The following is a 13,818-nucleotide window of genomic DNA, read 5'->3' as shown; positions in this document are numbered from 1 at the left end:
GAAGAAGGACGTACGGATGGCAAGTCGGCCCTGAACAGATGTCCAGCACCACTGGCCACTAGGTGTGTTCCAGTGAACACCGCGCGGAGGCACCGCAGTTCAAATCCAAACAAGCGGCGAGGGCACCCGCCAGCAGCAGTGAGACAGCAGACGGCTCAGACCTGGCTTCGGGGGCCGGAAGATGTTGCAGCCTGTTGGGAATCTGGCTTAGCAGCTACTTACAGAAGCTAAATACCCAATGAACACATGACCCTGCAATTCTGTTCCTGGACGTCTAACCCAGGGAAATGATTTCTGCCTCAAGAAAAACCTGCACGTAAAGGTCCAAAGAGAACAGCCCCAGACTGGAAAAGCCCCAAACACCCCTCAACCTGGGAGCGGTTCAGCTCTGGGACACAGACTCCCCAGGAAACCCCTCAGCAGGAAAAGGAAAGGACCCACTGACACCGTGTGGTCGGTCCCACTGGAACGGGGTTGCTCTCAAAGGCCCCACCTTCCTACAGAACACGGGACAGGGCGCGGCTGTGGAGACGGGGAACTGGGATGGTGGGCGGGGTGGGTGGGGACGAAGGGGCCTGGGAAGGCGCCTGGGAGCTGTTCCGTGCTGCTCTTTGCAGAAATCTGCACCGGGCCCTCCCTGTGTGAAACGCAGCCCGGGGGAGACCCCGTGAAGAGACCAGGTGAGGGCTACAGGGGTTTCTCTGTACTATCCCGCAGCTTCCTGTGAATTCTGCATTACTAAAAAGGTTTTCTAAAGCTGTGGAGCGTGCCCGGGAGTTCTGCAAAAGGTGGAAACCAGAGCAGGGCCAGGCGGACTAGGAGGGCCAAGGCCCACATGGAGAGACGCGGGCGTCCGGGGCGGCCGCGGGCACCCAGCAGCAGGCGGGTCAGTGCGCACTCCCCGTGCCCCCCCGCAGGCAGCCACGGGGAGCGCAGCGGACGGACAGCCAGACGGTGAGCGCCCCAGGGAGCAGCAGCGACACACGCCGCAGAACAGCAACGAGCGTCTTCCGCAGGGCAAGACGGGATGCTCTAGGAGAGAGAGCGGGACGGGAACATTGGAAGCGGAATCATCAACATACAGAATGACAGCAAGGACGTAAGTGCCAAAGAAGAAACCAGAGCTGGAAAACACAGCCCAGGTCCACATCAAGAGCGCCACAGAAAGAAAAGCCGCACGAACTGAGGAAAGACCCGCGTCTCAGACAGACAGGGCCGGTGGGCACAGGCCCGCTCGCACAGCCCCGCAAGGCTGCACGGATGACACCACACGTGACCTCCTAACGCCGCACGGTGAGACGAGCTTTAGGACGCGCACTAGCAGCGCCAGGTACGAGCAATCCCAAGGGAACTCCTCTAAAGACCCAGAAGTCACCCCCGGCCAGACTGACAGAGCACTGGGAGGGCAAACGTGACTGTGGACATTCTGACCAAATGCACCAGGCCCCGGCACAGAATATGCACTGATGGCAGGAGCTGCCTCCCCCAGCAGGAGACTGGCTTCTCGCTACCCGTTCCCTCCGCCCATGGGCCTGGCATGAAAACAGAGGCTTGGCCATGTTCTCAGTGTGTCCCTCGTCCCTTCCTTCCGTCACACCAAGAACCTAACCAACGTCACGGCTACTTATCTCCTGAGAGAGTCCGCGCTCTTCTCCCCAAGCGGCAGAAAGCTCCCAGGACCGAAGCAGGGGCGGGGAGGAGTTGACCGCTTGGCGCTCGCGCCCGAACGGTCAGCAGCCTCTCCTCCTCTTCCCAGGCCCAGAGACAACCACCTGTTGGTAACCACTGCCATTTACTGGCCTTTCTCCTTCACGCGCAGAGTCCATCTGCCGTCACCGCGATCAAAGAGAACACAAGCACAGGAAGGGAAGACAGAAACGAGAGCAGCCCCGTCCCGGCAGGGATCGCATTACCAGGCCCAGGATGGATTTTGGCATGGTCTTCCGTGCCCTGTGAACCTTGATGTCAGCAGCAGTGGCTGTGGGCTTCTTGTCCTCGATCTCTTTACTTGCTTCCCCGAGCTTGGCCGGCACTGTGGCTGGCGCCTGAGAAAAAGCACTGGGAGTCCTCCCTTTGCCAGAACCTCCGGGAAGGGTTTTCGCAGCATGGCCAGGAAGCGAGGAAGCCAAAGTGCTGGTAATCCGCATGGGCTGCTCCTGCAGGGGCGGCTTACTCAAGAAGTACCCATTGCTCCCGATGACAGAAGTCTGTGTGAAGTCATCTTTGTTGATGTGGTTTTGCTTCCCCGCTTCACTGTCTCTTTCTGAAACCCCGTTTTCGGCTATTCGAGCTAGTTTGTTGGTACCTTCCTGTGGGCTGACCGCCGTGTTCTCCTGAGGGTGCTGCGCTGCAGTCATGTGACTGCCAGCCTCGCTCTTTCCACAGGACCCGTTGGCTTCGCTGTCCGCAGCCACAGGGGCCTCTCCTCCCTGCTTCTCTGCTGAGCCTCCATCGGCTGCCATCGAGAGCTCTGTGAACAGAGGAGACGGTGTCACCGCCCTGTCAGGACACAGCCCACCCAACAGTTACCATTTCCTGGAGGGGTGTACGTGAAACTGTCCCAGGAAAAATCATCTCATTTCATGTACAAAGTAGACTTAAGTTCAAACAGATTAAATATAAAATGATGTCTTAGGGGAGCCTGGGTGGCTCAGTCGAAAAGCCTGCAACTCTTAATCTTAGGGTTGTGAGTTCAAGCCCCATGCTGGATGTAGAACTTACCTAAAAATAAACATTAAAAAAATCTTAAAAAAAAAATAATAAAATGATGTCTTAGACACTAATTTTGACAAGTAATTGGTTAAAGTTTGGAGAAGGCCAAACCCTGAACAGGGGAATCCGCCCTGAGCTCAGACATGCCAGCTATCTGTCCACCCCATGTGCGAGGTGCAGCCAGGCTCTGTAGTCCTGCCTCAGAGGACACAGTCTAAAACCAGAAGCACAAGATAAAGACTCCCCGTTTGTTGGGTAAATTCATTTTTAAAAGATAGCAAGATCTCAAAACCTATTACACAGATTTGCCTATCCACCAGGAACAAACACATGACCGTAAAATAAAACTAAGCATGGTTTAAAGACAGAAAGCAAGAAACAACTTCACGGGACACCTGGGTGGCTCAGTTGGTTAGGCGGCTGCCTTCGGCTCGGGTCATGATCCCGGCGTCCTGGGATCGAGTCCCACATTGGGCTCCTTGCTCAGAGGGTAGCCTGCTTCTCTCCCTCTGCCTCTGCCAATCACTCTGTCTGCCTGTGCTCGCGCGTGCGCGCCCTCTCTCTCTCTAACAAATAAATAAATAAAATCTTAAAAAAAAAAAAAAAGAAAAAGAAACAGCTTCACAAGAACAAACTTAAAGACAATGGTTAAAAAAAAACAAGAGAAAGGGTCATATTTTCAGTGCATCAGCCAGAAGGCCCATTACAAACATCCAGACTACAACCTATACTCTATAAAAGCTTGGTCTCCCAGGACAACTCAACAGACCTTGTCCAGGACCAATTATAAGCAAGTGCATTTTGCATCAGAAGATGTATGCATATATCCAACCTCACCGACAAAGGCAAAAGCAGAAAACTCATGATCACACACCCCTGGATGCAGAAAGAGCTTCAGGCGACTTCAAGACTCCACGCTTCACTCTACTGACACCCACAGGAGACCCCACGTTATGGTATCAGCCGTCCGCTCCTCTGCCACAGAGCGTGAGGTCTGCAAGACTTTCGTCTGTCCGCTCTGCGCCCCGAGGCAGAAACAGGGCCTGGGACACAATATGAGTGCAGCACATACTTTCTAATACTTTGTAAATGAACACACAGTTATTAATCAGGGATTTTTTTCTTTTAAAAACCCTCAGCAAGACAGAATAGGCAGGACCTTACTTGGACAGAGTTAGCAAAGGCCATACACCAAGATCTGCAGGAAGCATATACTTAATTCAGAAATGAGTGAATTTCAGGGCACCTGGGTAGCTCAGTGGGTTAAGTGTCCAACTCTTGGTTTTGGCTCAGGTCATGATCTCAGGGTCACGAGATCAAGCCTAGAGTCTGGCTCTGCGCTCAGCATGGAGTCTGCTTAAGTTTCTCTCCCTCTCTCCCTCAGCCCCTCCCCCCACTCACACGCACATGCACGCTCGCTCACTCTCCCTCTCTCTCAAATAAATATATAAATAAAATTTTGAACAGAAAGAGAAAAGTGAATTCCATGTGAGATCAGAAATGCCACAAGGATCTCACACAAAAACAGGTATACGGCAGGCACAAGAGGGAACGTGGAAATGAGAGGCACTGGAGACAAAGGAAGAACTCCAGCCTCTGTACCCAACACCATTATTTACTTTAAAAATGCAGTCCATTAGCAATTAACACATAAGAGTGCAGTGAGACTGCTGACTTCAAACCTCAAGCTACAAAACTCAAGGGCATCTTCCTACACTGGTATTAACTAGAAAATAAGAGAGGGGGAAAATAATATTTGCAAAAGCAGGAAAAACTATAAAGAATACAAAATTTTAGACCAGACTATTCAAGGCCTCTGTGAAGAAAAAGATTTCATTCATTTATTTATTTATTTATTTATTTTTAAAGATTTTATTTATTTATTTGACAGAGAGAGAGAGATCACAAGCAGGCAGAGAGAGAGGAGGAAGCAGGCTCCCTGCCAAGCAGAGAGCCCAACGTGGGGCTCGATCCCAGGACCCTGAGATCGAGCCCAACGTGGGGCTCGATCCCAGGACCCTGAGATCATGACCTGAGCCAAAGGCAGAGGTTTAACCCACTGAGCCACCAGGCGCCCCAAGAAAAAGATTTTAAATGAAAACATGGCCCTAAATGGGATGACAAAGCGTCAAGCTGCCTCTGAGTCTGTAAGTTCAGTGACGGCCAATCACAACTCCATCGGTGTATGACAAACTCCACCACTTTGTTCTAAAACGTAAAGGGAAAAACAGATTTTCCCAAACGGCAAAGTGAATCACAGAAAAGAATAGTAAAGGCCCAGGGAAACAGTCTCCCTGCATCAGAGGAGGATGCCACAGGCGTTCCCACAGCACCACCACAAGGGGGGCTGGGGTGCCCACTAGGCACAGCAGGGTCTAGACAGCAGCCCGAGGGGGCAGGGCACAGACTGACGGCTAGAAGTCAGATTTCCGCAGCCGTGCCTGGACCTGCTGGTTCCAAACCTCTGAAGCTGGGTTCCACACATCTGGGCCTCACCGAGACCCCTGGAGGCTCATCTACACATCTAAGTCCGGAAATTCTCAACCAAAGCGGTTAACAAGGGAAAATGTAGAACACGGATCTATGGCCTAGAAATGGGGAGATTTTGCTACACATCCAAAGCATAAGTCTTAACAGAAACAAGGAAAGATAAATATGATTAGATGCTGTGATGTAACAAGATAGAGGTACGTGGTCTCTGCCCTCGGCTCCTGAGGGGACTGCAGACAGGGCCGGTCACACTACAAAGCTCGACACTTGCGGCCCTACCCCCCACCCTCCAGAGAGCGGAGAGGGGCTGTGGACCCAGTTAACAATCCATCAAGTCGCCACAGAAGTCCCCGAGCTATGGGGTTGAGAGAGCTCCCAGGTGGGCAACACACCCACATGGGGAGGGCGGTGCACCCCCAGAGGGCACAGAAGCTTTGCCAGCATCCCCCCACACCCGGCCCTGTGCCTCACTCCCACGGGGCCGCTCCGGAGTCGTGCCCTCTGTAATAGACCAGCGACAGCGCGTCCGTGGTTCCCTGAGTTCCATGAACTTGAGGAGGGGGCTGTGGGAACCTCCAGTTCACAGCCAGGCCCTCGTGTAGCAAGTTGCGTGCACCCAGGGACTCTCGACTTGGGACTGTGGCCTGGTGGGACCGAGCCCCTAGCCTGTGGGTTCAAAGCGGAGCCGGCTTGCAGGCTGCCCAGCAGGCATCAAGGAGAGCGGGAGACCCGCCCAGCGTGGGGAAGCCTGCCGTGCAGGGTCAGCTTGTTGTGAGACGCTGGCTAGAGAAGGGAACGGCACTCTTCCTCTCAGAGGCCTGAACTGTGGCCATCGGCCATTGCTACTAATATCCATTCTTCTGAAGGCTCTGGCCAGAGCCATCCAACAAGCAAGAAAATGTGACAAAGGGCATTCAGGTCAGAAAGAAGCAGCAAAATTTACTTGTAACTGACGTGACCCACTGTAGAAAATCCAAAGTAACCTACAAACTGCAGGAACCAATGACTGACTTTTCAAAGACTGATTACAGAAATGAACCTACAGGGCACCTGGGGGCTCAGTCGGTTACACGTCTGCTTTCAGCTCAGGTCATGATCCCAGGGTCCTGGGATGGAGCCCCGCATCGGTCTCCCTGCTCAGCGGGGAGTCTCCTTCTCCCTCTGCCCCTCCCACTCTCTCTCTCTCTCTCTGTGTCAAATTAAAAAAATTAAGTCTTTAATAAAAAAAAAAGAAATGAATCTATAAAACTAACTCAAAATGGAGAACAAAGGAAAATGCAAAATGTAAAACTATGTAACTTGGAGAGGAAAAAAAAAAGAAATGAAGAAATCTTTAGGATCTAGGGCTAGGCAAGGCACATTGTTCTTGACAGCAAAGCACAATCCCAAAAAAGAAAGTGATAAATCAGACTTCGTCAAGATTAAAAATTTCTCAAAACTTAAACAGCAAATCTGGCCAGCACGGCGATGCCACCTGATGCCCACCGACGGGGGTGATTAAACCCTCGGACGAGGACAGGAGGTCCGCCGTACACAACTGCTGTCATACCGGATGGTGCCGGGGCTTCGCAGCACAGTTCAGCACTTTCTTAAGTCTAAGCATACAGGGGCGCCTGGGGGGGCTTAGTCCACGAAGCGTCCGCCTTCAGCTCGGGTCATGATCTTGGGGTCCTGGGATCGAGTCCTGCATCAGGCTCCCTGCTCAGGGGGGAGCCTGCTGCTCCCCCTGCCTGTGCTCACGCGTGCACTCTCGCAGATAAATAAATCTTAAAAATATTTAGAAACTTCTGTGCTTCAAAGGACGCTGTCAAACAACTGAAAAGCCAAGCTTGGAATGGGAGACAACGCTTGCAAGTCACACATCTGATGAGGAACGTGTGTCTGCAATACATACAGAACTCTGATGACCCAACAGTAAAAATCAATAACCAATTTGAAAAACAGGCAAAGGATCTAAACTACACGTTTTCCAAACATATACAAAGGGCTAACAATACTAAGCACGTGAAGAGATGCTCAACTAATCATCTGGAAAACGCACGTCAGAACCACAACGGGACGGCACTCTGCACCCACCGGGACAGCCATCGTGGAAGGGACAGGCAGTCCCAAGTGCTGGCAGGCAGTGGAGGGCAGGCCCTGCCGCGCTGCCGGTGCGAGTGTCAAAGGTGCAGTCCCACGGTTCCTCAGAAGGAGGGCTCAAGGCCGTGGCTCGGGGCAGTGTGTCAGAGCAGAAAGTTCATTTATCCACATTATTTATTTATTTACCCCCAACTTCTATGAGAAAAGGCCCAGGGACGGGGGGAGCTGGGGAGATGAGGGAAGAAAAGCGAGAGACCATGGATGTCCATGGACGAGAACACCTCAAGGAGTGGAGGGAAGCACAGCACCAGGAAGAAACCCCAAAGCAGGTCTTCTCTCTCTTTTTTTTTAAAGATAGATTTATTTATTTATTTATTTATTTGACAGAGACACAGCGAGAGACGGAACACAAGCAGGGGGAGTGGGAGAGGGAGAGGGAGAAGCAGGCTGCCCACCGAGCAGGGAGCCCGAAGCGGGGCTCAATCCCAGGACCCCGGGATCATGACCTGAGCTGAAGACAGAGGCTTAACCCCCTGAGCACACCAGGTGCCCCTGGAGGCAAAGGAAGGTGTGGGTGGGTCTGTATGGAGGGCACCTCTGGGAAGCGGCACGCCCCAGGGCTGGCCAGGGGCCGTAGCACAGGGCAGCTGGCGGCTGGATGAGGTACCCAGAGGCCCCGCAATCCACCCAGAAAGTGCCTGGCTGGGTCAGACCTGAGCTCAGGATCCTCAACAGGGAGGGAGCGGGGTTTACAAACTGTCTCAGAAAGCACAGCAGGCACTGCATCTCCGGACCCGCCCTGCTCCCAGGAGTCCCCAGAACTCTACTGGGATCGGAAGTATTTCCACAACAAGCCTGTTCGTGCACCAAGTCACGCACTTCCAGGGAAAGTCCTGCCCTATGGCCCGGGCTGCTGGAGTGCCCGTGCTGTGCCTTCACCCACAGTGGCCCCTGGACGTGTACGTGGTGGTCACGCGAGAAGGTGACTATGTAGACGTGAAAAGGTATGCTGGCAGCTCCTGTACTGCCCGGGATGCAGACAGGGGCTGCAGCAATGCATGCCGGGCAGCCACACTACAGCTCAGGAAAGGCACAGAAGAGCAGCTACTGGCATGAGCTGCAGGGCGGGCCCCGTCCTACCACTAGGCCGTGAGGGGCTGCATCCAGGGACTCAGAGGCTGACACCCGCCAAGACACACAGGTCCGTGCCGGGACACTGCAGGCCGACCTGCAGGGCTTGGGGAGACGGGCCCCAGCTCTGTACCCATCAGATCGCAGCCCTGATCTCTCCTGCTGATGCACACAGTGGTCTTGGTGGCCGAGGCCATGGCCAGCACCACCTGCGCGCCATCGTCTCTGTGTCCTCAGAGGAAGGGTCCAGCTGCCAGTCTGACAGCCTGGGTGACCTCATCCCGGCAGTGCACCCACCTCCGCTCCCCCTCCTTGGAAGAAGAGAGACAGAATCACACATCACTGGGCAGGCATGCAGCCAGCATACCCACAGTGCTTAGAGCAGCGCCCAAGGTCAGGAAGGAGGACAGTCCCGCGACCTCGGCAGGCTCCTCCTGCACCACCCTTACCGGGAGCTGGCCAGATGATGGGATGGTACGCTGCTCACCTGCTCAGCTCCTGCGGCGATGTGGCAGCCCAGGGCTGCTCGCCCGCCTCCCCAGACAGACACGGTCAAGCGAAGCCCAGTGTCGGCACCACTCCTGAGCCATCGGCCTCATGGTGCCCAGGCCAAATGCAGCTCTCCAAAATGAACTTCTCAGCGGCCCCCACGTGGCTCATGTGTGACACAGTCGGACTCACGTGTCACGGTGTGTTCCACAGCCCTGACAGAACAGAGTGCCTCCCACCGCAGCCCCTCACAAGTCTGGCCCTCTGCAACCCCCCTGAACCTCCCCGCAAATCTGCTGCTTTGCTAGCCTCTGCTTTTACCTTGTCCAAAATGTCATACAAATGGAGTCACCAAGCACATGGCCTGTGGGTCCACCCCCCCCCCCCCGCCGTCACTTAGCCAAACGCGCTCAGTGTCATCCGTGTTGCTGTGCGACGCCGCCACTCCCTCTTCGGGCCTGCTGCACCCCACCCACCAGATATGCACTGGCTGGAAGCCCGGGACCGGCACCTGAGTGGCTCAGCTCGGGGTGATGGGAATGAAACTGCCATAAACATCCACACGGCCCTTCTCGCTTCGAGTTTCTAGGTGCACTTATGACAAGGGCCTACCAGGTGTCTGTTTGTCACTTTTGGGAACGGTCCCGTTCTCTAGCGGATCTCGTGTGTGTGCCTTTGTGTCCATCTGGGAATGGGAGGTGGGAAGCCATACGGCGACCTGTCTGGAAGCAAGGATGTCAGGAGCCGGGGACGGGCGAGGGGATGCCAGAGTGACAGGTCCTCTGGCCACTTCTCCTGCAGGAGCAAACTGCACCCTTACCTTCCCTCAGCAGCTCTGTTTTCATGCAGCAATCCTGCTTCGTCTCCCCCTTCGCCGGAACTGCCTGCTAAAGAAGAAACAGCCATCAGCCTGGGTTCACCTGCAGTCAGACTACGCAATTCTCCGCCAGGATTTCTTGAGATGGACTTTGTGTCTGGATCCAGGTAAAGACTCACTATCAGATGACCAGAGGGCTAGGGGGTGTTCAAGCCGGCAGGTAACAGTCACCTCCAGGAGGAGGAATGACACTCTGAAACCAGCCCGGGGAAACTTCTACCCAACTGTATTTTTGGAGATAGTTGTTGAAGAATAGGAACACATTCAAGCATTACTTACATAACTAGAAACCTCAAATGTTTTGGTTGTTACAGGAATGCTACAAATTATATCAAAGTGCATTCTGCCGCTGACAAGAATTCATCGAAATATTTCAAATGTCTAACAACCTACCAAAATATTTGCAGAAATGGATACACCAAGAAAATTCAGTAAATACATGAATCATTAAGTATTTGCTCTACTACATGGAGGCATAAATTACGAAAGGTCTTGGAATTGTTTTTTAAAACTTCTTGCCTTTGGGAGGCTTAGAATCTGGCTGGAAAAGTGACTGTAAACACACAAAACATTCCTTAATGGGTCCCTCCATGTGCGGCAGCAGTCATCACCATGAGACCGTGGAGAAGGAGAAGGGGGGAGGATGCAGACCCTCCAGGCTCCCCACTTAAGAGTTTCAGACTCTAAGGGCACAACTCCCGTAACACCTAACATCTGGAATGCATTCTCCAAAAGATACCACAACACATTCTCAGAACATTCCTACAGAACCTTGAGCTCCCTGCTGATTTCACTGAACGCCAAGCGTGGGGCCCAAGAACAGGGACACTGCCCTACCCGGTCATTCTGGACCACCAAACCACCTCAAGGTCACACAGCAGCCTCCAGTCCCAGGAAGCCCCTCCTATCTCAGTGCTTCCAGAAGGCTTCCACCTGCAGTTCCTGAACAGAGCTGACTCCATCTCCCCGGGTACACAGGACAAGACAGGGAACGAGCATGGCCCTCCCACCTTTCCCTAGAGCGTCACATGTGGCCCCACTGGTAGCTTCCAAAGTGAACCCCCTTTCAAAGGCAGACCCCCTCCTGTAATCCCTGTCTTAGCCACTCCTGCCACAGGAAGCCAGAAGTCATAGCGTCAGCAGCAAAGAAAAGTCCAGGGGCTCTGAGACTTCCTCCCAGAAGATGGGGAAGATTTCCTTGCAGGGATCAGACTTGGAGGTAGCCCTCCCCAAGCCCCAGGGTCTTCCCAGGTCACTAAGGAGAAACAAGTGTTCATTGTTGGCAGCAAAGCCACAGGGCCCAGCCGCTGCTCCACCTTCCACACTCTGACCCCAGATGCCAGCCCCTGGACCCTGAAGCCTCTCAACAGGCCAATCACCTTATCAGACAGCCTCTCCTGGGTCCTGCCTTATTGCCTGCTTGGTGCCACCCCCCCACACAAGACATGTCACCCAGCCTGTCTGCCCGCCCCACCAACATGCAAACTCTGGGTCCCACAAGAGAGGCCTGTCCTGTTCTCTGACACAGCCCCAAAATGTTGGCGATGTGCGGCACGCAGAAGGAACCGATGAGCACGTGGGGCCTAAGAGGCCCCAGTAAGAAAGGCCACTGGGTCCACTTCCATGTCTGCTTCCCGCATGGCTGTATGCCTGGGAGGGTTCTCTGCGACAGCCTAGACACACAGCCAGTATCTGCTGTATGGGCAGAGGACGGTGAGCGAGGGCAGAGCAGGGTACGGCCGGCGTGCACATCCAGAAGTCCAAAGTGAGCTCAGCCCACAACCAGACCAGAAAGAACAAAACCCTCCCAACTTCAGATGCTCTCTGTGCACGGAGCCTACGTGTACTAGCAAGAAGGAACACGGTCTTCATCACCATTTCAAAGGGCTAACAACCTGTAAAATTGACACCAGACCAAGAGAGGGTTGAAGGTGGAACACAGCCCAAACCAGTAACAAAATCCTGTCCTGGCAACAGCAGAACCAAACAGAACTTCTATATAGACTTCAAGTCCTGCCACTCTGCAGCTTGGGGTTGGGGCTGAGGAAAGGCTGCCAACACAAGGTGGGTGGTCTGAGTCTAACGGCCCATGAGGATGGGGTAGGGCTTTAGCTCTAGGCACAGGGTAGTGGGGGAGGGAGCTCAGAGCAGCATGCACAGCTGAAGCTCCGGGCTGGCAAGGGCCCAGAAGCAAGGACACCCCAGCAGCAAGCAGCACCCCGCGCACAGAATGTGGGTTCCCTCCACCATTTCCCACCAAGAGAACCAAGGCTCCTGGAAGACAGGACCAGTGCCAGCGGGGGAAGGGGTGAGTGAGGTTAAGTTCAAGACTCTGAGGCTCCTATAGCAGCAGGGGCCGCACCACACAGTTGTCCACCGTCCTATCTCCCGCCCGAGAGCCCCCCACCAGTGGAGGAGGAGCTTTCCGTCTAGCTCCGGCTCCAGGTGGCCACACCTGGGCTGGCGCGCACATGGCCGGGGTGCTGGGCGGATGCAGAGCTGGGGTCACCAAGGAAGCGCTACTGAGACGGCCCCACAGAGCTGCGCTGCACAAGTTCCCATCTTCAGGCATCTACCAGCATTTACAAGAAGGACAGTCTAGGGGCGTCTGTGGCTCAGCGGGCTGAGCATCCAGCTCTTGGTTTTCGTTCAGGTCACGATCTCAGGTTCTAGAAACTGAGCCCCTGGGTCAGGAGACCAAGCTGGGCTGGCTCTGCTTCCCCTCCCCTTCCGATGCATTCTCTCTCTCGGACATAAATAAATCTTTAAAAAAAAAAACATTAAAAGTAGGAGAGTTTACAAAGAATCCGGGTTTACAGAGTACGGAGAGATGAGAAGCTACGGCAGCACTGGCGGAGCCCAGGGATGGGCTCTTGGGACGCCCCACAGAGCCGAGCCCTTGATCCCCCTGCATGTGGACCCAGGAAAACCCTCTCCTGCCCTGCCTCACCTGCGCCCATTACTTGCCTGCCCTCGAAGCTTATCAGTAGCACGTGACTTGACCCCATCCCTCCCAGGGCCTGGTCTTGGCCATGCCTCTCAGCAAGGTGGGCAGGGGGCCATCGCATCTGACCCCAGGGCCCCACTGACCTCCCACAGCAATCCAGGGCAAGGCCCGGAGTGCTCAGGCCTTGCCCCATCTCCTAGCCCAACACGGCTGCATCCCAACCACCTCCGGCCCACACCCACTCTCAAACAGTTCTCTGGGGTCCCAAGACCCTTCCAGGGGTCCAAGAGGTCAAAGCTCTATTTACTACTAGGGCCCCACTTGCCTCTTTCACTGTGCTTCCTGGGGCACCTTAGCAGGAGTCAAGATGATGGCACCAAATTAAACGTCTAAGTGATCCTTCAATGCTGGGCACTCAGGTAAGCCACCTTCACCTGAGAATGCCCCTGGTGAAGCAGTGGGATTAGCGACCTCCCCACCAGCCTTCTCCTGAAAGCAGCAGAAGAAAAGGTAAGCAAGCAGCAATTCAGGGCTGCTGGCCACTCAGGAAAGGCCTGGCACAGGGGCTGGGCTGTGTCACTCACTGGGAATCTGCATTTGGAAGAACTGGCCAGAGCTATGGCTATGCAGACTGGGCATCTGCCAAACACTTCCTCAAAATAAACACAGTGAGCCTGTGACCTCAAAGAAAACCAACGGTATGTTGCCAGTGTCAAAATTCTGGCTTCTGAGCGGAAATGGGAATTTTGGTAAACGTGTGTCTGCCTCCATGAGCTTGACAGCCAGCCGCCCACCACCTACAGACTTGTGATGACACGGGCAATGTTACTAGGAGGTCCGATGTCTGATGTCGGATAATGAAACGTGTCAACGTCTGGAAGTTCTCCACAACTCAGCGAGCCGGTGTTTCCCCAGGGGGCAGCACCCCATCTTCAGACACACACGGGGAGCAGCGCTAAGATGCAGGGCAGGGCATGGGCTGAACCCTCACAGGGAAGGGAGGCCGTCAGCACCGCTTTGCCCTGTCAGGTCCTAGCACAGGATACCAAAGCATCCGGAATTACCTAAAAGGCTCAAAACACACGTCTAT

General features: G+C 54.2%; 1 protein-coding gene across 3 annotated transcripts in view; it reads right to left on the bottom strand.

Moving 5' to 3' along the window:
- EHMT1 (euchromatic histone lysine methyltransferase 1) overlaps positions 1-9,827 on the bottom strand; it is a 71,051-nt gene extending 61,224 nt beyond the window's left edge. For all 3 annotated transcript variants that reach the window (XM_032866341.1, XM_032866342.1, XM_032866343.1), the window contains exons 1-2: positions 9,725-9,827; positions 1,914-2,470 (exon numbers count right to left, since the gene is read on the bottom strand). In XM_032866341.1, the coding sequence (XP_032722232.1) occupies positions 1,914-2,470; positions 9,725-9,749 (582 nt within the window). In that variant the 5' untranslated portion in view covers positions 9,750-9,827. The remainder of the gene's footprint in view (positions 1-1,913; positions 2,471-9,724) is intronic.
- Positions 9,828-13,818: the final 3,991 nt, after the last annotated feature.

The sequence above is a fragment of the Lontra canadensis genome, unplaced genomic scaffold, assembly GCF_010015895.1.
Source record: "Lontra canadensis isolate GAN:19392208 unplaced genomic scaffold, GSC_riverotter_1.0 scaffold30, whole genome shotgun sequence".
Taxonomy (NCBI): domain Eukaryota; kingdom Metazoa; phylum Chordata; class Mammalia; order Carnivora; family Mustelidae; genus Lontra; species Lontra canadensis.
This window is presented reverse-complemented; position numbering and strand designations above follow the sequence as displayed.